General features: G+C 37.6%; 1 protein-coding gene across 1 annotated transcript in view; it reads left to right on the top strand.

Annotated features, from left to right (window-relative positions):
* The window catches only part of LOC126355998 (arf-GAP with dual PH domain-containing protein 1-like), a 127,390-nt gene that overhangs the window by 37,770 nt on the left and 63,651 nt on the right, over positions 1-25,969 (top strand). Inside the window, exons 4-5 of the mRNA XM_050006632.1 lie at positions 5,569-5,799; positions 12,145-12,279. Of these exons, the coding sequence (XP_049862589.1) occupies positions 5,569-5,799; positions 12,145-12,279 (366 nt within the window). The remainder of the gene's footprint in view (positions 1-5,568; positions 5,800-12,144; positions 12,280-25,969) is intronic.

Raw genomic sequence — 25,969 nt, 5'->3', positions numbered from 1 at the left:
AGGCCCAGGGCAGAGTGATTGCCTGAGCTGTTACCTTCCCAGATTGCCAATTGGCCCTGCTAGATATGAACCTAAGGTGGGTGTGTCCTCTGAGTGGAATCCCCAGTTTGAAGGAGCACGCCATTAGCGACACTGGCAATCATGGGGGATTTTGTTGCAATGAGCTGATCACCATCTCAGTCTCCATCTACTAAACATAAACGGAATGAGGCTAGGGAATCAAAGCCTCTCCCAGCTGCACCTTGGTTCTTGTTCGTTTCGCATACTGAAGACAGTTAGTCCTTTGCTAAGGTTGTAGTTCAGAAAGGTGTTGATGTAATTGCCGGCCCTATGAAATCCTGCTCTCGTTTACACAATGGCACTTTGCTTTTGGAGACTACTTCTGATTCTCAAGCACAACAACTGCTTGCAGCTTTGCTCCTCTGTGGCTAACCTGTTTGTGTTGAGGCCCATCAAATGCTGAATTCTTCACATGGTGTTATTTACACTAGGCTGTTCAACGGTCTGACCAAAGCAGAAATCAAAATTTACCTCTTTGATTAGGGTGTTATTGCAGTCCATCAGATTATGGGAAAGGTAGATGCATCATTAGTGCCCGCACACTCTTTTTCTCACATTTGATGGAGTAGTGCTTCCATCAAAGATCAAAGCAGTCTATGAAGTTATCATAGTCTGACAGGGCATTCTGAGCCCGACACATGGCTGTCAGTCTCATTGTTACAGCCACACCCAAATGTCCTATTGACACCCAGCCGAATGTGTAACCTGTGGTAGGGATGCTCATGAAGGCGATTGCCTGCTTTCTCCTCCTCAATGTATCAATTTCATTGGCGACCAGGCAGGTTCCTCTCCAGAATATCCCATGTATCAAGATGAGCAGGCTGTCCAGGAGATCAGGATGAAGGAAAAAGTGCTTTACTCTGTTGCTTGCAAGTTGTCAACTAGTCGGAAACACTGTATTTTACCACATGTCACTGTACCGTCTTTCTACACTTCATTCCACAAAGAACATGGCCATGCAGACTTTCAACGTCAAATTCAGCACTGCAGTTGTAAAATCGCCCAGTGTCATGGCAGCATCCCCATTTTCTACTTCTCCAGCTGTGCAACAAGCCACTAAATTTTTGCCTCACATGATGAAACACCTACAACACAACTAGCAGGCTGGAAAGTACAGGAGTAGTACTCGTGTGAAGATTTCCTATGTTCCTCCAGCCAACAAACACCTGAATCATCATCAGCCAACAGAGGCTCCAAGAAATCACACAAAGGCCAACGGTCTTCTCCTTTACCAACTTGGAGATCCTCTTCAACAGTATCGCCACATGATACCACCACCCAGACAAGCGCTGTGTCGCTGGAGCGCACTGACAACTACTTTTTTTCCCTGGAGTCTGCAGATCAATGGAGAATGCCAACCGCTCTGTAGATCTCATGGAGCAGGATCCTCCAGCCTCTGCACCCTGTTGCAGAGTGTGTTTGAAGGCTAGCACTTGGCAGCCACCGAGGTGATATCCCTCCTTTTTTTCATTCCCCTCCTCCATCCCTTTCCTCGCCATGACTCTTCTCCAATGGAACATTTGTGGCCTTAGGTACAACAGGGAGGAATTATGGCTGCTTTTGGCATCACATTGTCCACTTGTTCTCTGCCTCCAGGAAACAAAATTGCATTCTCACGACCACTTTGACCTCTCGCAGTTCTTTCCAGTCCATTTTGACATTCGCCCAGAAGACAGCATTCCTTCTCATGGGGAAGTCATGCTGCATATCTGGGATGACATTCATAGTCAAACCATCTGCATGAACACCCGGTTGCAAGCTGTTGCAGTCCACATTTTTCTTCCTCACTTCGCCTTTTCCCTTTGTAACATTTACATCCCTCTGTCATTCAGTGTCACCAAGGCATACTTCTTCCAGCTTATTGGTCAACTCCTTCACCCTCTTATTGCTGCTTGGTGACTTTAATGTGCTTTGGGGCTCTCCCAGAACCTATCAGAGAAATGTCCTCTTAGCTGACCTTCTCAGTCAACTCAACCTCATCTGCCGTAACTCTGGAGCACCCACATTCCTTCAGGCTCCACGCACACCTATTCCCATTTGGACCTTTCATTCTGTACAGCCCAGCTTCTCACTCTCAGTTTTATGAAAGCACAACATATTCAGTTCTGCGCATCTAGAGATGCTATGCCAGTGATGGTTGTATCGCATGGTGGGGAAATAATAAATAGGATAAAAACTTCATAAATTTTAGGTGTCCATCATAATTAAAATTTAAACTGGGAAAAACCAAATTTAGAACTCCAAAAACAACTTAGTTCAGTTACATTTGCACATTGAGCCATTGCAAATCTTGAGGAGAGACAAATCAGTAAGTTGGCATATTTCATTAAATAGTGTCATATGGAATAATGCTCTGGGGTAACTCATATTTAATCCCTTAACATAAAACACCAAGTTATCTAGTTTTTATTATTTTGACAGAAATGTAAAATCATAAGTATACTCGAGCATCTTAAGAACAGACCTTCAAAAAAATGAAACCCCACTTACATCCGTTTCAGCCCTGATAGTTAAGTGTTTGGCCACTAGAGAGCATCTGTTCCTGCATTTGTAGCCTGGCTGTTGTGGTTTGTTTTGAATTGGTTGCTACTATGTCATCTTTACTATGTGCAGCTTTGGATACTTGACAACAGAACACAACATTCAGCCCTCTCCTGTATTATTGTTTGGGCAGTGCTTTCAAAGAAGGATGGCTATAGTGATCCTGAATTTGACATTGATTTAGTGGCTCAGAAAGTGGAGGAGGATGTGTTGTTACTTCATTAGAGACTGAAAGGGACAACAGTTTGTCAGTTGAGTGTCAAGCTCTCACAGTGGTATGAGATAAATACATCCACTATGCTCCAGCCAGCTCTTCCAAGATTTATGTTCATAGGAAACCATACTGAAATATTAGACTTCATGGCTACACAGAAGCTAAAATAGATTTCAGGTTTTGTGATATTGTAGTCAAAGTCCATTGCAGGTGTATACTCGGGATTTTATTGTTTGTAATCTTAAAACTTTTGTAACTTATTATATTTAAAAGCTACCTTTGTGTATCGATATAAATGTAATTCATTATAGGACTTTTTCATTAATAAAAAATATTAATTTTTGGAATGTAATTTGAAAAAAAAAATCAATATGTTAAAGGATTAAGGAAAAAAGTCTTCATTGCTCAATAATGTGCTGTAAGAATAATACATGGTGCTCACTCACAATCATCTTTTAGACATCTGTTTAAAAACTTGGGCATTCTGACTACTGCTTCACAGTACATTTTTTTCCTCGTGGTGTCTGTTGTAAACAATCCATTGCAGTTCAAAGGAACAATGATACACCAGAAGGAAAAATCACATTCATTACTCCACAACTCCTCCTGTTCTGTAGAAGTACTTTTGTTATTGTAATGTGTAAATGTTGGGGGGAGGAGGATAGAGATTACTATTTTACATTGCATGTTTAATACTAATAAAAACAAAATTACAAAGAGGATAGATTGCCACTCACCATGTAGCAGAGATGTTGAGTCACGGACAGGTACAACAAAAGGACTACTAAACCACAAACTTTCAGCTAGAAGGCCTTATTCTGAAAAACACACACACACACACACACACACACACACACACACACACACACACACACACGACTATTGTCTCTGGCTGCTGATATTTTCCATTGTTTATTAATAATAATATAAAAAGCAATAAATTTAAAAATGTTCAGCATGTAGCCTTATTTACAAATTAATTTGCAATGTGAATGTACAAATTTAAAGTGACTCATTCCACATCATTATAATATTATGCTTATCCATTACGGATATTAGAACCGTAACTGTATATTATACACAACTGCAATCTGTCACTTTTTTGAATAATAATGCTTTATTCCATAAACCGGTTTCCGAACTTGCCCTTATCTCGTCCTCTCATGTTATCGCCATTGAAATACTTGCCCTTATATCGACTTTAACACATGTAAAGAACAACAAATTACATCTCTGTACAAAGTAGCTTATGCCATATCTTTCTGTCAAGATCTTTGTTACAACCAACAGTTGTAAAGTTCATGCTGGTAACGTTGAAACTAATATAGTTCGTGTGAAAGTGTTCTGGACATCAAAATGGAGGCAGACAGATCTGAAAAAGCCGCCTATACTGTCACAGTAAGTAAAAACTAAATTTACATCCATATCGACAGATAAGCTATAGTCATGGCGATACATTAAAGTGTGACCCATCTTTCTGCCATAGAACCAGCACCCAGCATTATGCTACTACCAGTAATGATGTAACTTCCCGGATCCTCCCGAAACCATCTGAAGATGAACCTGAAAAGGTTCAAAAACCAGTTTATGGAATAAAGCATTATTATTCAAAAAAGTGACTGGTTGCAGTTGTGTATAACTTATTTACGTTCATTATAATATATTGTGCAAATGATTCATGGAACATAACACTACTAACTAAGTTAAGTAAATTCTCCCTAACATCTCATGAACTGACTTGCTTCACAGCTTAGTGATGTGTTGAAAAGTTCAGATATAGGCCATCATAGATGGCAAGAGTTCTGCAAGTTTGTGTAAAAATGTGTTCAGTAATACAATGAGAGTGTGAAGAATAATGTGAAGAATGAGCAGAAAATATATGTGCATCGGCCTCATTCCTAGCATACACTATATATAATTTAGGTATTGGTATTTAGCTGCTGCTGTTGTATTCTTTAAGAGAGGTTCAGAAAAGATAGACGAGACGATGATAAAAGATATATTTACAAGTGTCTCTTTGGGTTGGCAATTACACTTTTCCACATATTATTTTTGCAGCTTACATACTTATTAACATTTTTTGGGACTCAAAGCACATAGCACAGAAAAATGGAATTATTAGCCTCATCATTGATGGGATGCTATATTCTAATCTTTCTTGAAATGGTCAGTCTGGTTGAATGCCCTGAATTGTAACTCCAAAACTGATCTCTACAAATAATTAAAAAATGAAACATGTTTTTAAAGAAATCTAAATGAAAAACCAGACCCAACTGCTTTCAAAATGGTTCTATTGCATAGGCATCATATATGTAAGAGACTGCAGATGAGGACTTCCACGGAAGAAAATCAAGCAGGGACAAACATTCAATTGCAAAAAGTTATTTCATGTCTCATGTTCAAATAGCAGCCAGACCAGGTCTCACATGTAGGGTCTGTAGATAAAGTAATGAGATTTTCTCCTGGCAAAGGAATACTAAAAAGTTCAAAAACTGGGTTATTCACCCCCTCCAATTATTGTAAATGTTAGTACATCTATAAATCCTCTGTTACAGTGGCTGGGAAGTTCTCCTCCTTGGCTTTGAATATATTTAAATTACTAACTTTAATGACATGTAGAGTTAGGATAATTTTGTTCTGATGGTGACATTTCACGTGCAGTTATTTTTTGTGTAGTATTTTGTATGTATATCACAGAATATTTCTATTATTTAAGAATAATAAGCTGAAACTGTGTCATTTGTGACTTTCAGAAGAAGGACCCAAAAGCAGTAATAAGACTGTCAGAACTAAATGTAGCATTCTCACCAGAAAAAATAGAACATGCCAATTCTCTTCAGTTAACCTATCTTAAAGAAGGAACTACTAGACATATTTATGTGTACCATGACAGCTCACAAGTAATAGTTGATTGGTACATGGCAATACGATGTGCCAAACTGCACAGGCTGCAAGTTGCGTACCCTGCAGCTAGTGAATCAGAGGTAAGCTGTGCATAAGCTAAGTAAGAAAGTCAGTCAGCATCATCTCTTTTCCACATGGACATTGATATCAACATATGAGCATATTTTTAGCTTCTCCAAGTTCTTAAAAGTAATCCATGTGGCTTCATCACTTGAAAAAATTAAGTGAATTATAAATAATTTAAGGACTAAAGGAATAATTCAGCAGGTCCTGACCACGTTCATTATAATATTAGTTTTGTTTTATTCATGACTATCATTGTAAAAGCATTGATGAAATATTTTTCTTGTAAGTATTCTGAGTGCTAACTAAGACTTGGACACATGTTATAGGTAATGTCTTTGTGTAGCATACTCTATAAAAGCATATCCTGTGTTGTGAGTTCAAGGGACACATCTGTTCTGTCGTTTTAATGAACTGATTGTTCATATGAGTTTTAGAGAACACGTGTGTTCTTAGAATTTTGGTTTTTGGAGCATGATTGCAAATTCCTTTGACATTTTTTGAAAGGTGATGTTATTTCCACCAAGACTATATTTGTATAGAAGAGTATGTCTCTAACTTGTGGTTGGTAAGTTTGATTATTTAGTAATTTTGAAGTAAACAGGTCTATGAACACACATAATATAAATTCCTAACAACAACCAGGGAGTACAATATTGCAAGATACCACAGAATCAGTAAACATGTAAGTAGAAGTCTTGCAAAACAGCACAGCACATGTTCTCCCTCATTTTGATGAACAGTTAAATGATGAAAGGAAACTGTGTATAAAACATGTTATGTGCAGGAAGTGGACATTTCTATTTTTTTTTCTTTGGGAATTTTTTGAATAAAAATGAGCTACATGTAGACAAAGTTCCAAAAAGAGCCAGAATATTGACTGATCCACTGTGGAATATTGTAAGCAAGTAATACACGAATGGGGAAGTTCCTTCTTGTGCAGTATGTTTACAGTATATAAGTGAATGCTAAGACATTGAGGACAAGTACAAAATTTTAACTACTGAGTTAAGATAATAATCACCATTGGTCTCAGAGAATTAAGGGTCTAATTATCAGTTGGCCTTGGCATGGGAAATTTATCCACAGCAGATGAATGAAACACAAATGCACAGATGGTGGAAATTCTGTGAACAACAATAGATGACTATTCTCTGTATGACATACAAGACTGCAAACCAGTGACAGAAATACAAGATGCACTTGAAAGATTCCCATATACATTTTGATTTGTGGGAGGGAATACCTGTGTTAAACGAATAAATGAATGTAGAAAAGAAAACAGGTGAATCAGTTAGCTTATCTTGTGAGACGCAACACACTGCTGTTCAAGTTCCAGGGTCCTGGTGTAGAATTATCAGGTAAGCACGCAACTGTGCATGCCTTACCTATTGAATACGAAATTTTTACAAGAAGTATGTGATGTGATGAGATGGATTTCTCTTAAGAAATTCAAAAGCCTTTTGCCAGTTTACTAACACGAAATTTAAAATGAAATGAGAACTGTAAAATATTCGAATTACATGACACTGAATGTGTTGCTGACAGCAGAATACAATTGTTATGACGTGACTAAACTACAATCATCTGGTTATAACTGTGGGTTCTTTGAGTGCTTCGGTAGATGGTTGATTGGAACAATCACGCACTTGCGTGTGTGTGTGTGCATAGACTTTATCTGTTTGTGCTGTTTTTATTTGTAAAGTTCCTTTAATGCATTAAATAGTGTGCCCTTGCAGAGTGTAGTGTATTCATTTAAGACACGTTTTCCTTCTGCGATTGCCTTCTGTATATGGAAGTTTTCCTCAAAGGTCAGTTTGCTGTATAGGCTGTGGCTGGGTTTTAGTATTCTTAAGTCTGTTTCTATTGTGGTTGGATGGTGGTTGTTGGCTATAAGGTGGTCGACAAATGTGCTATGAGAACTGTTGCTTTTTAAATCTCTGAGATGTTCCGAATCTCTTGCTTTGAAGTTTCTTCATGTTTGCCCTATGTAAACTGACTGGCCGGTGTTGCATGTGAGTTAATATATTCCTGGTCTGTTACATTTTTCATTGGGTGTTTCTTGTGTTCTGATCTTTTTATGTGTTGTGTTCTCCATCCTGTATCCTATTTGGAATCCCTGTTTCTTTAGTATGTTGCCTATTCTGTGAACAGTCTTGTTATTCTAGGTGAGTATGTGCCATTTTGTTTGTGTGTGTGTTCTTGCTCTGTTGTGTCTTGTGTGTGGTCATTGTTTGTGTTTTGTGTTGTTCTGTGCTGGGTGAGGATTTGTGTGTGTGTGGTGTGTTCATTTTTGTACTGTTTGCATATTTTTTGATTTAACTTGTCTACCATATGGGTAGTATAACCATTTTCTACTGCTATTTGTTTTACTGTGTTTAGTTCTTGTGTGTAGTTTTGTTTGTTCATGGGTGTTCTGTTTAATCTGTGGAGCATGAATCTGAAGTTTGCATGCATACGTGTCAATGGGTGGTTTGATAGGTTGTGAATGGTGGTGCTTGTGGTTGTCAGTTTCCTGAATATTGTGGAGTTGTGTGTGGTGTTTGCTTTTTGTATGGCGAGATCTAGAAAGTGTAGTGTGTTTGTTAGTTTCTGTTTCTAATGTGAAAATAATTTTTAGCTGTAAGTTGTTTATTTCATTGTGTAGTTGTTCTATGTGTGTATGTGGTTCATGAATCAGGCATGTTATGTCATTGTCATAACGGTACCAGTATATAACTTTGTAGTTCTTTGGTTTTATTATGTGTCTGAAGATCATGTTCTCCAGGTTGTTCATGAATATGTTTGCTAGGAGGCCACTGATTGGTGATCCCATTGGCAGTCCTTCATGTTGAGAATAAAATTCTTTGTTGAATACAAAATAATTTTGTAATGTTATGGTCTTGAGTATGTTTGTTATTTCATTGATTTGTGTGTGTGGTATGTTTCCTTGTTTTTTTAATCTTTGTGTGATGATGTTCATTGTTTCATTTATGGAATGCAAGTGTACATTGATGTGACGTCGAATGATAAAGAGGGTTGCTGTGTCTGGTATGTGTATGTTCTTGATTCTGTCTATTAACTCCTTTGAGTTTTCCAGATTCCTGTTGTTATCAGACGTGTACAGTTTTTTCAGTAGTGTGTGTGTGTGTGTGTGTGTTTGTCGGGCTAGGTGGTAGGATTGAGCATTTCGGAAGTTAATGATAGGTCTTAATGGGATATCATCCTTGTGAACCTTTATTAGGGCATTTAGGGTGGGTGCTTTTGGATTTTTCTGTGTCATCCTCTTTACCTGGCCTTTTGAGAATGTATTATTCATGTTTTTCAGTGTCTGTTGAATGTTTTTCTGGTATCTTGCTGTTGGGTCACTGAGCAGTTTTTTGATGTTGTCTTTGAGAAAATCTAGTGTTTTCTCTATGTATTCCTTTTCATCCATAATTAAAGTAATGTTGCCTTTGTCTGCTCTTGTTACTATGGCATTGTTCCGTTTTAATTTTTGCTTAAGTTTGCTGGCTGTGATTTCCTATGATGTTTTATGATTAGAAATAATTGTGGATTTGTGTGTTCTGATTATCTGTGTTATTTCTGCAGCTACTAATTCTCTTGTCAAGTTTGCATTAAAATTAGGTGTGTTCAGTCTTTCTTGCTCCTGTGTAATGTGTTCTGATTCCTTTATGAGATTTTCTATTGTTTTGTGTGATATGTTTGTGTTAATGTTGTGTTTTGTCCCTTTTTCTAGTAGGCTCTTTTTCTTGTTGGGTAAGATTTATGTCAGTTAGGTTAATGAGTCTTTCATGGAACTTATATTGTTGGTTGAGATTGTTTTTAGTAGGTGTGTTTGTGCTGTTGATTATTCTGTTGAGTTTTCTGTTTTGTTTCTCTCATTTTTCTTGCTTTAGTATCTGAATATATGCTTTTTCTCTCTCTGTTATTTCCTCAAAGTGAGCTGGTATTGTACATTTGTTGGCCGAATCTAAATGTGTTTGGTAAAGTTCACTGTTTAGCAACCACTTTTTAGCATATAATTCCCTAATTTCTTGCTTTAGCAACAAAATCTCCTCTTTCTTTTTCACTTTCTTTGGTGCAGATGACATGCTGTTCACAGAGTTTTTGATATAATATGGAATTACATTATTAGCTAGGCAATTTTCATTAAACTGTAAATTGATAGTTGTCTTCTGAAGCTTCATTAAGGTATTCCTGCATTTGTTGTAGAGCTTGCTTAAAATACTCTGTGATGTATGCTTCAACCCCCCCCCCCCCCCCTCCCTCGAGTTTCTGGAAGGCAGGGGGAGGGGGGGGGGGGGAACAACAACACCAAATTACTTGCAAAATAAAGGCCCAACAACAGCAAATAATAATGAGAATTCGTGTAAATGATTGTCATGGAAGAAAATCAAAAATTGATCATTTGAGATTATTTAGATGTAGTGCATATGCAAAAATGAAAAAAATTGATCTGAAAGAACAACTTTACATAACCGTTGGATATTCAGAAATTATGAAAGCCTACATTCTATGGCATCCGAAACAAGTAACATGATGATTGCCAGAGATGTATTTGATGAAAATGTCATTCATGAAAAATTGAAAAAACATATTAAAAAATGACCACAACCATTACGAGTGATGGATCATTACAGAATTTAGATGTTATGGAAACAGAAGCAGCACCTGATGTTGAACAGTGCAAAGATTTGGAAACATGCCTTTGTTCCAAATACATCAATGTAGAAAAGAAATCTGAAAGAGAGAACGATAACTCAACAACAGATGATAATGACTGAACTATAAAACCTCCACTAAAACCTATATCCACATAAAACCAACCAATGAGAAACAGTATCTACACTTTGACAACTACCATTCTTTCCACTGAAATGCCCATGTCTTCATAGTGTAGACAGAAAAGTATGTGTTCCATCACTGAATCCCTCAGTATCTACACCAACCGCTTCATCTAGACTTTTGCTATCCTGCAACTCTCCCACAAATCTTATTTGCAAATAGTCTTCTAGGTAGTATCTTCCTCTCATCCTCTGGCTTATACAGTTCCCGCTTAAAAAAAAACTCAGCAGCACCACCTTATCACCCTTGATTGCCTCAATACTTTACTCTGCCGAGACTATGACTTTCTCAAGTCAAGCCCTGAAATGAAATCCTCTCTCCCTGATATTCTTCTCACATCTTTCACTGTAACCTTCAGTTGTTCTCCTAACATCCCAGTCAAACATTATGGCATTTTCAAACCATTACTCCAATCCCAAGGTTCCCACCCTGCAATCATCCCCACTGTAAAATTTGCCCTATGCACCCACCCACCACCACCCATTCCAGCCCGACCACTGGTAAATCCTAAAATATCAAAGGCAAAGCAACATACAAAATAACACATTGTTTATCGACTAAATTGTATGCAAGGCACAGTGTCCTATGTAAGCGTGACCACCACTAAACTTACAGAGTGCATGAATGGGCATAGAGCAACTCAGTACCATATGCTTAACACACACTACAAATGGCTCAAGGGACATGAGTGCTTGCTATTTCATATAGACTATTTTGATTCCTCCAGCCAATACTACTTTCCCTGAACTTCATAAATTGGAATTTCCTTTCCAACATGTCCTTGTATCCCAACACTCTACTGACCTTCATCTCCATTTGCACATCACTGTTATCGTGGTGAGTGCTTATCAGTGTCGGACACTAAACACCAATTGTACATTTATGTAAACAGATGACATTTTCATTAAAATCTCCAGACTAATAATCATCTCACAGCAGTTTGAACACACTCTGAATGTCACAAGTGTCAAAACCTTATGGATCCTTAGTGGGGAAATAGAGCACCTTTTGCAAATTTGTCACATAAGAGTTTCTTTTTACTTCTTCTAAACACTAAGGAACTTGTTCCAAAACCTAGGTAGTGTGTCTATTTTCACTTTTATATGTGTCTCCCTTTTAAAGGTACGTTCTGGCCAGGAGTTCCATCTCATAATTTACTAGTTTTCTCAATTTAATTTCCTTTAATACAAAACATGACTTATTTTTTGAGGTTTTCACATTAATGAAAGGATCTTGTCGGAATTGTTAAATTTTGTCCAGGTGTAATAGAGTACAAGGAACATTATTTTAATTTGAACAACCTGGAAATCCAACCAGATGGAAAACAAAATAGTTATTACTTTTCTGTTCAGCAGCTGTACACAGCAGATGTAATCACTGTAAACTTTTGGTCTTATAACAAAAGTAAATGTTGTAATCTTGCTATAATTAGGTGTCACCTAACTTTGAAGATGGGACATTAAAATGCTTGTATAGAATAGTCAGAGCCACATTAATAGTTAACAATAATCTAAATTAATGTGTATTATTTCAAGCTGGTAGATCATCTAACCAAGGACTTTGCAAGAGAAGGTTGGCTGTGGAAAACTGGCCCAAAAAGTTCAGATTCATACAAAAAACGTTGGTTTACTTTGGACAACAGAAAACTTATGTATCATGAAGACCCTATGGTATGTATAGCTTATTGTATGTTACATGTAAATCAGGTTTATTATATATAATACTTGAAGCAATTTTTCTGTGATTGTCAAGCTTCTATTATTGTACGAAAAACAAGGAAACGTGTACAGTGGAAGCTAGAACACAGTAAATCATCATTGATTTAGAAACTTTTGCACTATTAGTTTGTTTACATACAATTTGCATACTTTAAACTTACATTAAAAGTTATTTTCTATTGTGATTAACTTAATTAACAGATACTGCTCCTAAGGAAGTGCAGACTTCTTCAAGTAAGCAGAAGTAATTAACTTTTTACATTACATACACTGGAAGCTCTAACCTGTAGGCTTAATCTCTGAAGCTTGTAAATAATGAAAATTCATATAGTGTAAAGTGCGGTAAGTGATTTTCTTCTATTGTTAATCATGTAATGAGTGTGGTAATGGACAACGAGTGTGGATGTTGCTGAGGACAACCAGCCAGAATGGGATGACTTCAGTGGAGAATTGAATGGGGAATATAATGAAGCTCTCCCATGGAACTGCCAGGTTTTGGAAGGAGGATGAGACAGACACTGAACAGGAGGCCAAGATTTGTGCCCTTCAGGCTGAATTAAAACACACAAAATTGGAACTCAGTAGGTTGAAGATCATGGGAACTGGGTAAAGGTAACTAGCAGTGAATGAAAGGGAATTTGAGCTTATGGTATTGAATAATTTTGACTTGCTACCTAAGGTATAAGGGGAAGAGCCTCATCCAACTATAGGTCACAGTTGGATGCAGCAGAATTTTAGCAAAGGAACTTGGTGTAGATCAGTACCAAAAGAAAGTAGGAAGAAAAGTGTCTTTCTGCTAGGTAGTAGCCATGGGAGGGGGCGTTGGCTAGATGGTACAGGACAAATCCGGAACAGGGTGGCAGGTCACAAGTATTGTCAAGCAGAGTGCTAGCCATAGCTAGATGACAGAAGACATAGGTAATTTTTCAAAGCTTGTGACGAAGAGGATCGGGTTATTGTAGTTGGTGGAGTGGGGAACAGCCTGACTGATGACAGGAATTACAGCATTAGGGGTGACCTAAGTGAAATAAAAAAAATAGCTACACATACAAATGTGAGTTTTGTGGAGGTCCTATAGCACCATGACCAGCCGTAGGTTAACCCTGAGTTGAGTGCGCTGCTGCTGACTGAGAGGAAATATCATATGGATGCAGTGTCTGTTTCTACATTTGAGAGATAGGGATAGGCTAGACATGGCCTACATCCAAGTAGGAGGAGGAGGAGGAGGAGGAGGTTGTTGTCTGAGCTTGTTGCAGAAAGTGTACAGTGTGTCACCCTTACACAAAGTGATTACTGATGTCAGAGAGGTATCATTTTTTTACACTAAAATCAACATTCAGGCACCTTTCTTTGAAAGAAGTTCAAATAACAGAAGGGTCACACAAAACACACAAGGCTGCACAGAAAAGCAAGGATAGCTTATTTCATCTGAATATTTGAGGACTGAGTAATAAGTTAGAAGAGCTTCTTGTCTGTTTGGATAATTTAGAGATCTCTGAAAAGATAGACGTCTTGTGACTGAGCACCACATAACCATGTGGGTAGAGAAGGTAAATACAAAAGCTTACACTCACCATCTGACTCATGTACGGCTATTATGGGAAAAGGAGGAATTGTTACATATATTAAGGCAGAACACAAATTCAAATGAAAAATATTTTACTCTAGAGTGTAACTGAATATGGGTCTTCCTTGGGAAATTTTGAACTGTTTGTGAGGAATCTTGATTCCTTACTACACTGTCTATCAGACAGCACATTTTCTAAAGGATTATGATAGGATAAATGATCTGGATACCTTATTTGGATCCTACAATTTAATCTCAGTAATTGACTTTCCAACACTGAAAGACAGTAGGACGTTAATAGATAATGTTTTCTTTCATTAATGTCAAAGTAAGGAAATAACTGTATACCCAGTAACAAGAGCTCTCTCTGATCAAGATGTAAACTTAGTTAGGATAAATGAGATAGTGCCTTATAGATACCCCTCAGTGGCAGTCAGAATAATTAGTGACTCCATAACAAATATTTTTGAGAATAGTTTGCAAGAGATGAACTAGGATGAAATTTATAATTAACCAAATACTGACATAATTTTTAATCTATTCAATGATAAATTCATACCATTCTTCGAAGATAACTTTCCACTTAAGCTGATCAGAAAAATCATAGTCTTGTAAAAAACCATATATCATTAGAGGGATTAAACTACCCTGTGAAGGGAAAAGGGAATTGTATCTGTTGGCAATAACAAGTAAAGATCCTGCAGTAGTTGTACACTACAGAAACTACTCAAATTTACAAAGAAAACTTATTAAAAGATCAAGGAACATGTAAACTACATCAGAAGTCAGTATTTTTGATGCCAGACTTTATAGAATGTAGTGAAATGAGAGGTAGGACAACCAGCGAAAGGACAGAATAACGTCACTACTGACTGAAGTAGAACTGCTATAAAAGTAGAGCCGGAGGTAGCAAATGCACTTAATAATAATATGTAATAGAAAATGTAGTAACAAAAAGTTCAAGAGAAAAATCACAGCAGTATGTTGAAAAAAAAAATCTCATAAAATTCTGATATATGAACATATCACCAACCTCTGCCCCTGAAACTAAGAAATAATATATCCCCTCAAAAATATAAGCTCATATGGATTTTCCCATCAAGTACTAAAGATTTGTTGTCATTTACTAAGCTGTCTTATCTGAAATAGGACTATGTAATGCATCACTTACTTAAGGCATTTTTCTAGATAAATTGAAATATGCCATTTTAAAATACTTATATAAGAAAGGTGATAGAAAATATCTCAATAATTACCAAACTGTTTCCTACACATTCATTATTTCATAATAGTCTCTGTAGCTCAGTTACGGTAATTTTTGAATAACTTATATTTTAGTAATGATGAAACTGTTCTTTTTTATTCCCCATAGTCATCACAGTAAAGTGAAACATCATTTGAATGTTAAAAAACTTTTTATTACCCCGGACACACATGACAAAAGAAAAATTAATGCTTGCAGGCATGTCACAGTAATTACTCGTTTTGTTTAGCCAGAACTGAGGTGAAGTAGGAAATGTTTGTTCTTTTTGTGCTGCATATTGAGCATTCTTAAAGCAGTTCATAAAATGTGCAGATGCAAACCCATAATGCACAAATGGCTGAAATTTAAGAATACAATTCTCCTAATGAACCTCAGGTGACAAGGAGCTATCGGAAATTATATTGTCCAGCAATATGTATAAAAATACATTCCACAGTCAAAAAAATTCCTTACCGAGAGTCAAATTGGCTGTTTGAGGTGGAAATTGAATTACGTCAACAGCCTTTTTGTAACCCTCCTGAAAGACAGAGAGATTGTTACGTCCGGGTCAAGAGTCCAACAAAAGCAATTAATTAATTTCTGAAACTGTTACGAATGAAATGTTAAAAATTATTCTTTCTTATTTTTCCAGCTTTAGATTGGTCGATTAAAGGATTTTTGTCACCAAAACACACTCCCCCCCCCCCCTCCCTCCCTCCCTCCCTCCAAATGATGTACCATGAGGTCCCTGAAGAAAGATATAAAGTTGGAGAAACAGCAATACATTCATACTTATTACTGTCATTGTTGTATATGAATTTGTCATTCCATCAGTCAACAGACTCTGCCTTTTTTCTCGTCAAAGTGACAGTGTGGTTTGCTTGAAGTTCTTTCAGTGTTAGACATAGCAGATGTGGGGATAACAGCAAGCTTTGTCTTCACATTAACCATGACTTAATGACATCTCCTTTACACTTCTATTTGAAATAAAATTCATTGTTGCGTGACTTCCTATGATTTCTTGAATCCGCATAACCAGATTGAAGAAAATTTTAAATCAGTAGTGTTCATCTGAGCTGTGATTCATAATACGCAACCTCATAGATATCTGCCAGTAATGGTCCATTGTCTCTCATGAGTGATTCTACATGGTTCCTATCACAAGAAAACTCCTCTGAAAAATGTTGTTCATATTATTTATTCAAATCTGGGCGTTTGTGTTGGCTATTAATGGCGGATAATGGGACTTTGTGGCCACTCTGTGCAGCAGATAGATAGTTTTTCTTTAACAATTTTGACAGTAAGATTTTATGAACCAAACCTGGCGTTGCACACCGCTTGAACATTAAGCATTAAACACAATAATATTAATTCAGTTGAATCTTCATTGTTAAAATGTACAATACCGCAAAAGCAAATGATATTTATTATGGATATTAAATGAGTTGCAGATTTGAGTGTACAGTAACTGTGAACAGGTGCTTCAGAGGAACTATCAATGAAATTGAAATTAACTCTACAACTTACAGTTGTGCTGAGTCATGGTATTTGTTTACCCATGGCTGTCAATCAAGGATATACGCCCTTCATGCGCAGTGTGCCAGAGCACGGTGGCGGTGTACCTTTCTCCAGCCACCTGAGGAGCTACAAATTTGGCAATTTTCAACATTTTTTTTAATGCTTGCAGTGCATCCTACTTGTTAGTCACTAAAATTTTGACAGAGTATTTCTTTCAGTGTATTCATCCTCTATAAAACACTTCAGGGCACATTAGAAAAGTTATTAAAAGGTCAATGAACATGCACATATCTCAGAAATCAGTAATTCCAACAACAGACTTAAGGCTATATGGAATGTAGTGAAAAGAGAGACATGGCAAGCAGCCACAGAACAGGATAACATCACTAATGAACTGATTGGAAAGGCTATATGATGAGTCATGGGTAGCAAATATATTTAATAATCATTTCTTGAATGTGGTAGAAAGTATAGGGACAAACAATTGAAGAAAAAATTACAGCAGTATGTTGAAAAAGCAAACCTCCTAACATAAAGTGTATGAATGTGTCAACCATTTTCATCCTGAAACTAAGAAAATTATATATTTTCTCAAAAATAAAAGCTCGTCTGGTTTTGATGGTGTTTCCAATAGAGTATTAAAGATTTGTTCCCATATAATAAGCCTGGTCTTATCTGAAACATGCATTGCATCCCTAACTCAAGGCATTTTTGCAGAGAGATTGAAACATGTTGTCAAATACGTATTTAAGAAAGGTAACGGCGGAGATTTCAGTAACTACTGACTGCTTTCACTGCTGACATCATTTTCCACAACTCTGGAGAACATAATGTATTCTGGGATATTATTTCATCTGAGCAACAATAATATCCTCAGCAAATCACAATCTGGTATTCAGAAGAGTTGATCTACCGAGAATTCCTTTTGCATGCCCCCTCACCAAATTTTACAAGCATTAAATAACAAAATGGTGCCAGTTGGTATTCTGTGACCTATCTAAGGCATTTGATTGTGCAAACCACAATATCCTAGATAAACTGAGGTATTATGGAATTGATGGAATAGCCAACCAGTGGATTGTGTTACATCAGATTTAAACAACACAGAAAGTTGTAATTGGGAAAGATTCCTCTCACTGGGGCGAAATCACATACGGAGATATCCAAGGCTCAACAGTTGGTCCAGTACTGTTCCTCATATATGTACAATGATCTTCCATCCAATATATGGCAAGCAGAATTAATTATTTTTGTGGGTGGCACTAGCATTTTAATCAACGCAAGCATACATACAGCAACACAAGAAATGGTAAACAGTGTTTAAAAAGTGTCATTGACTGGTTTTCTGCAGATGGTCTCACTCTTAGTTTTAAGAAGACATAATATATTCACTTCTACCACAGCTAGAGGTAATACACCAGTGATAAGTGTATCACACATTGGGGAAACAATAAATAGGGTGGAAACTTAAAAAAAAAATTAGGTGTCTAAAATGATGAGAATTTCACCTGGAAAAAGTGCATTTTAGAACTCCTAAGACTACTTAAATCAGCCACATTTGTGTTTTGAACCATTGCAAATCATGAGGAGACAAAAACCTGTAAGTTGGCACATTTTGCATATTTGCATTCAATAATTTCATATGGAATAATGTTCTGAGGTAACTCATCGTTATGAAAGAAAGTATTCATTGCCCAAAAACGTGCTGTAAGAATAATATGTGGTGCTTACCCACCATCATCTTGTAGATGTCTATTTAAGGAATTGGACATTCTGACTACTGCTTCAAAGTATATTTTTCCCTCATGATGTTTATTGTAAATAATCCACTGTGAACGGCTGAAAGCAAGGGGAAACTACAGCCGTAATTTTTCCCGAGGACATGCAGCTTTACTGTATGATTAAATGATGATGGCATCCTCTTGGGTAAAATATTCCGGAGGTAAAATAGTCCCCCATTCGGATCTCCGGGCGGGGACTACTCAGGAGGATGTCGTTATCAGGAGAAAGAAAACTGGCGTTCTACGGATCGGAGCGTGGAATGTCAGATCCCTTAATCGGGCAGGTAGGTTAGAAAATTTAAAAAGGGAAATGGATAGGTTAAATTTAGATATAGTGGGAATTAGTGAAGTTCAGTGGCAGGAGGAACAAGACTTCTGGTCAGGTGACTACAGGGTTATAAACACAAAATCAAATAGGGGTAATGCAGGAGTAGGTTTAATAATGAATAGGAAAATAGGAATGCGGGTAAGCTACTACAAACAGCATAGTGAACGCATTATTGTGGCCAAGATAGATACGAAGCCCACACCTACTACAGTAGTACAAGTTTATATGCCAACTAGCTCTGCAGATGATGAAGAAATTGAAGAAATGTACGATGAAATAAAAGAAATTATTCAGATAGTGAAGGGAGACGAAAATTTAATAGTAATGGGTGACTGGAATTCGAGTGTAGGAAAAGGGAGAGAAGGAAACATAGTAGGTGAATATGGATTGGGGCTAAGAAATGAAAGAGGAAGCCGCCTAGTAGAATTTTGCACAGAGCACAACTTAATCATAGCTAACACTTGGTTTAAGAATCATGAAAGAAGGTTGTATACGTGGAAGAACCCTGGAGATACTAAAAGGTATCAGATAGATTATATAATGGTAAGACAGAGATTTAGGAACCAGGTTTTAAATTGTAAGACATTTCCAGGGGCAGATGTGGACTCTGACCACAATCTGTTGGTTATGACCTGTAGATTAAAACTGAAGAAACTGCAAAAATGTGGGAAATTAAGGAGATGGGACCTGGATAAACTGAAAGAACCAGAGGTTGTACAGAGGTTCAGAGAGAGCATAAGGGAACAACTGACAGGAATAGGGGAAAGAAATACAGTAGAAGAAGAATGGGTAGCTCTGAGGGATGTAGTAGTGAAGGCAGCAGAGGATAAAGTAGGTACAAAGACGAGGGCTGCTAGAAATCCTTGGGTAACAGAAGAAATATTGAATTTAATTGATGAAAGGAGAAAATATAAAAATGCAGTAAATGAAGCAGGCAAAAAGGAATACAAACGTCTCAAAAATGAGATCGACAGGAAGTGCAAAATTGCTAAACAGGGATGGCTAGAGGACAAATGTAAGGATGTAGAAGCTTATCTCACTAGGGGTAAGATAGATACTGCCTACAGGAAAATTAAAGAGACCTTTGGAGAGAAGACAACCACGTGTATGAATATCAAGAGCTCAGATGGCAGCCCAGTTCTAAGTAAAGAAGGGAAGGCAGAAAGGTGGAAGGAGTATATAGAAGGTTTATACAAGGGCGATGAACTTGAGGACAATATTATGGAAATGGAAGAGGATGTAGATGAAGACGAAATGGGAGATACGATACTGCGTGAAGAGTTTGACAGAGCACTGAAAGACCTGAGTCGAAACAAGGCCCCCGGAGTAGACAACATTCCATTAGAACTACTGACGGCCTTGGGACAACCAGTCCTGACAAAACTCTACCAGCTGGTGAGCAAGATGTATGAGACAGGCGAAATACCCTCAGACTTCAAGAAGAATATAATAATTCCAATCCCAAAGAAAGCAGGTGCTGACAGATGTGAAAATTACCGAACTATCAGTTTAATAAGCCACGGCTGCAAAATATTAATGCGAATTATTTACAGACAAATGGAAAAACTGGTAGAAGCCGACCTGAGGGAAGATCAGTTTGGATTCTGTAGAAATGTTGGAACACGTGAGGCAATACTGACCTTACGACTTATCTTAGAAGAAAGATTAAGAAAAGGCAAACCTACGTTTCTAGCATTTGTAGACTTAGAGAAAGCTTTTGACAATGTTGACTGGAATACCCTTTTTCAAATTCTAAAGGTGGCAGGGGTAAAATACAGGGAGCGAAAGGCTATTTATAATTTGTACAGAAACCAGATGGCAGTCATAAGAGTCGAGGGGCATGAAAGGGAAGCAGTGGTTGGGAAAGGAGTGAGACAGGGTTGTTGCCTCTCCCCGATGTTATTCAATCTGTATATTGAGCAAGCAGTAAAGGAAACAAAAGAAAAATTTGGAGTAGATATTAAAATTCATGGAGACGAAGTAAAAACTTTGAGGTTCGCCGATGACATTGTAATTCTGTCAGAGACAGCAAAGGACTTGGAAGAGCAGTTGAACGGAATGGACAGTGTCTTGAAAGGAGGATATAAGATGAACATTAACAAAAGCAAAACGAGGATAATGGAATGTAGTCGAATTAAGTCGGTTGATGCTGAGGGAATTAGATTAGGAAATGAGACACTTAAAGTAGTAAAGGAGTTTTGCTATTTGGGAAGTAAAATAACTGATGATGGTCGAAGTAGAGAGGATATAAAATGTAGACTGGCAATGGCAAGGAAAACGTTTCTGAAGAAGAGAAATTTGTTAACATCGAATATAGATTTATGTATCAGGAAGTCGTTTCTGAAAGTATTTGTTTGGAGTGTAGCCATGTATGGAAGTGAAACATGGACGATAACTAGTTTGGACAAGAAGAGAATAGAAGCTTTCGAAATGTGGTGCTACAGAAGAATACTGAAGATAAGGTGGATAGATCACGTAACTAATGAGGAGGTATTGAATAGGATTGGGGAGAAGAGAAGTTTGTGGCACAACTTGACTAGAAGAAGGGATTGGTTGGTAGGACATGTTTTGAGGCATCAAGGGATCACAAATTTAGCATTGGAGGGCAGCGTGGAGGGTAAAAATCGTAGAGGGAGACCGAGAGATGAGTACACTAAGCAGATTCAGAAGGATGTAGGTTGCAGTAGGTACTGGGAGATGAAGCAGCTTGCACGGGATAGAGTAGCATGGAGAGCTGCATCAAACCAGTCTCAGGACTGAAGACAACAACAACAACAACAACAACAACAACAACATTTATTCTTCTAATAATTTTAAGGTGCACTGCCAGATCCCATCGACATTCTGCCATGATATTTCAGCCCAGAGATGTCAGACCATCTATAGGTGAGTAGACTACTGCTGAAGAGCCCAGGTGCATTAGTGATATTTATGCCGAATTCTGCACATGCAAGATGTGCTGGCATCTTTTGGCACATGCGTCAGGTGATGACGTGTGGGACAACTGAATTGTGTGTGCTGCCCTTAGTAGTGGAAATGAGAGATGATATAATTGAGTACTGAACGACCTCCATTGATTCCACTGTGACTGGATAATTTTGATTATGGAATTCCAATTTTTATCCAGTTGAAAGCTGTTGTCATGACTTATAAGATTGTAAGCAATATGTATTTCCACAGATTCTTTGATTATTGAATCACAAAAACTGGAAAATAGAGCTAAAATTTTTGCTCTGTTATATTCCATTTAGCATCCCATGGAAATTCAATGTTCTACTACTGCTCATTATAACAGTTGCGAATGAGAGATGTATCTTTCGTATTCTGTGCAATGCTCCTCGACTACTTGTGTTACCTGGCATATATTTGCAGCACCATTTTCAAGGGAATTTTGTAAATGCCCACTTTTCTCAGATGCAGGTTGTCTGTAATGGATCCAAACAGGACCAAGCTCTTTGCTGGTGGGTGGAAGAAAATCTTGATTTTATTTTTCCTAAGCAATGTGTCTATTTGGAAGGATACTCTATGTTTAGATCATCTCTAATTTCCACCATTGAGGGCAGCACACGCAACTCAGCTGTCCCACACAAACTCAGCTGCCCGAAATATGTCATGAGCGCAGCTGGCTCTTCAGTAGCCGTCTACTCACCTAAAGATTGCTGGATGTCTCTGGGCCGAAATATCGTGACAGAAGGGTGACAGGATCTGGCTGCACACCCGAAAATTATTATAAGAAAAAAGATGTCCATAATTACAACACCAGAAGGTAAAAATGTCATTTACAACTCCACATTAAGTTTGTCTTCTCCAAAAAAAAAAAAAAAAAGGAAGAGAGAGAGAGAGAGAGAGAGAGAGAGAGAGAGAGAGAGAGAGAGAGAGAGAGAGAAGTGTATAATACTGTAACTAAAATTTTTGATTACTTAGTGATATAAAAGTCTGACAGACAGCAAAGTAAAGTTTGAAAACACAATTGAAAAAGTTTCTTCTTGACAACTCTTTCTGTTATGTAGGAGAATTCCTATTATTGTAATGTGTAAAATGTGAATGGTATGAATTATTAACTCACATCTGTAAAAAAGAAGAAAGAAAGAAAGTTATAAGTGTTTAGCATGTTGCCATACACTTGTACACAGAAGAGCCAAAACATTATGACTACCTGCTTAATAACTTGTTTGTCTGTCTTTGGAACGAAATACATCACTGATTCTGTGTTCACGGATCCAACACATTAGAAGTCATATAATTCACTTAAATAGCAGACCACTGACTTTCAAACGTGGTGATAGCGCCCGATAGTGACCAAGATGGGTTCCATAGGAGTTAAATCAGACGAATTCACTGTAATGCTCCTCGAATCACTGTAGCATGATTGTGGCTCTGAGATACTGACATTGATGCTGCTGGAAGATGACATCGTTTCAGGGAAGGTATCAAGGACGAAGGTATGAAGGTGGTCCGCTGCCATCAGCCGCTCCAATGAGCCTACGTGCACGGTGTAATGCAAGTTCTGAGCCACCATTTGCCTTGATGATCGCATTTGAGGAGACTACCATCAAACTACTTTAGCAAAAATGTGATTCACCTGAAGAGCCAACATGTTTCCATTGATCAATGGTCAAATCCTGATAGTCCCATGCCCACAGCAATTTTAATTGATGATGTCATTGGGTCAACGTATGATCTGTTTTGAAACTCCATGTTCAACAATGTACAATGAACAGTGTGCTCCGAAACAATTGTGCGTCCACCAGCATTGTGCTCTTTCGGCAGAGATGCCACAGATCACCATCTATCCTACTTTACAGAGTAGACAAGCCTCAGAACCCCACATACAGTGAAGAGTCATTGATGTACAACCATTTAGCACCTGGTGGTAGTTTCACTGCCCTTCTACCTCCTTCCATAGAGGCTCATGACAATAGCTTGTAGACATTCAACCAGCTTTGCCATTTGTGAGATACTCATTCACAGGCTTTTTGTAATAATAATCTGTTCTTTGACGAAGTCACCTATATCAGTGGATTTCCCTATTTGCAGCCCATATCTTTGCTAGGGTGATTCCCTTCCATCTCTGCTGGATTTACATACTTTTCGTAGTGTGTCATATGCCTGCAGCATCACCAGTCAGCATCCTGCCTCTCAGTGGGCAGTGGTCATAACATTTTGGCTGGTCAGTGTATTTACAAATTAATTTGTGATTGGACTGTAAAATGACTCGTTGCACAGTGTTATGATTTAGTATGCAGAGTGATCTTTTGAACACGAAACTAACCAACATAGGTATCACTATTCTTTTCCTGGACTCCTATTCAGGAGGATAGCAGTTGAAATACTGATACAGTTTTCTGATTTCCCTAAATTGCCTAGAGTAATTGCTAGGATGGTTCCTTTAAAAGGCATGGCCATTTCTTTCTGTGCCCTTTTCCAATCTGAACTTGAGCTCTGTTTCTAAGACCTCATTGTTGAAGAGATGTTAAATGCTAATCTTCCTTCTTTCTTCCTAGGTTTGATGCCCCATTGGTGCATTGTGCCAGACTCTTTTCCTCTATGACCAATGGTCTCTTTGCCTTTAATTGTGCCCACATTCCTCTGAGCTGAAATACTCTTGGTTAATAATGAGTCCCAATGGGCTGAGATATGGACAAGTATATTTTAGTCCCTCATTAATTCATGCTGTCTCTCGTAGTTGCCATCAGCCAGCTACCTAGTCTGGTGTGACAAATATGTCCATTGCATCTTTTTTCATTATGTAACATGTCTGAACAGTGTATGGGCCCAGAGGATGGAAGAGACATTTACTGTTTCATGAAAAGTCTACTGACTTGAATGACATGCAACAAACATAAGTCTGGAAAATCAGTCTAGCAAAGAACTCCTATATATTCTGGCTGCTCACAATATTTTGTGAGAGCTGGTCAAATGCACAGTGGAGCTGCTTTTGAGAATCCCTATTTGAACATAGGATAGATAGAGATGTAAGCTCTGCTGACTAGCTTTCAGAATCAGACATAGCTTGTGTTCTATGGACAAGTGTCATAAGACATTGTTGTGTTGAGATGGGTGACAGTAGTTACGAGCTCATAAATACAGTTAACTATTTGCTACTTTGTCATACACACTCTAACCCAAAGGACGGTAAACTTTTCCTTGAAACATGACCTCCATACAAGGAAGTTCTCCAGTTGTTTTCCACTTCCATAGTAAAATAAATGCTAAGATGGAGACTGGATGATTTATAAATAAATGATGTGTTGCAATCTCAGTGCAAGCATGTCTGGACATTGTATGGTGTCCCACACAGACATGGAATCTTTCAAACTCTGGGTTTTCATATCCTGAGGTTGTCTTTTATGGATGTCCGTCAGAGGATGGAAGACACACGACAAAGAAATGACCTGCATATCTCCAGTATTGTCAGACTGACACATTTCTTACACAACTCACTACTTGGTTCTCTGACATCAGTGTTAGTTTGTACTATTGTCTTTTCCTAGTGCTATTTAAATATTATTTCTGTGTATAATTTTTCAGGCCAACTTTCAGCCTATCACTAACAAGTTTAAAAGTAAACAGTACAGTGTCATAACCAAAACAAAAGTGAATGAGTCATTGACATGTATTCCTTCTGTAATATTCCAGTCTAGGGATCTGTAAACTTTAAGACTGTCAAGAAAAGTTTTATTGATATGGAATCTCCTTGTCTGACTTGATGAAGTTTAGTGGAAGCTGTAGTGTTGACATGTATGTTCTTCAGTGTGATAATATAGGCTGGGTCATTGTCTTGTTTCCCTAGTGCTGTTGCTACAGAAACTGAATCAGTAATTTGCTCAAAATCTATGAATCCTAGAAAAAGTGATGATTTAAATTCATTGCTTTCTCACGGATTGTAGATTATTATCCATCAAGCTATATCCATCTCTAAACTTAATTTGTTGTGTTTGGTTAAAATCCAAAGTCTTTTGTATATGGTTGGTGATAATATTAGTGAGTAACTGTAGGAGACTGTCATCTCTGACTTGTTTCTTGTCAAGTAGAATAATTAAAACAGTGTTGCTGTTGTGGGTAATTTTATTCCTCCACAAACATTCAGTAATTAACTTTGAAAATTCATTTTGTATGATTTACTTTTTCTCTATTTATAACCATTTCTATTGAAAAACTATCGTCTCTTGATGACTTGTGTTTCTAATTGCTTCGTCACAATA

This window comes from Schistocerca gregaria, chromosome 3 (genome assembly GCF_023897955.1).
Source record: "Schistocerca gregaria isolate iqSchGreg1 chromosome 3, iqSchGreg1.2, whole genome shotgun sequence".
NCBI lineage: Eukaryota > Metazoa > Arthropoda > Insecta > Orthoptera > Acrididae > Schistocerca > Schistocerca gregaria.
This window is presented reverse-complemented; position numbering and strand designations above follow the sequence as displayed.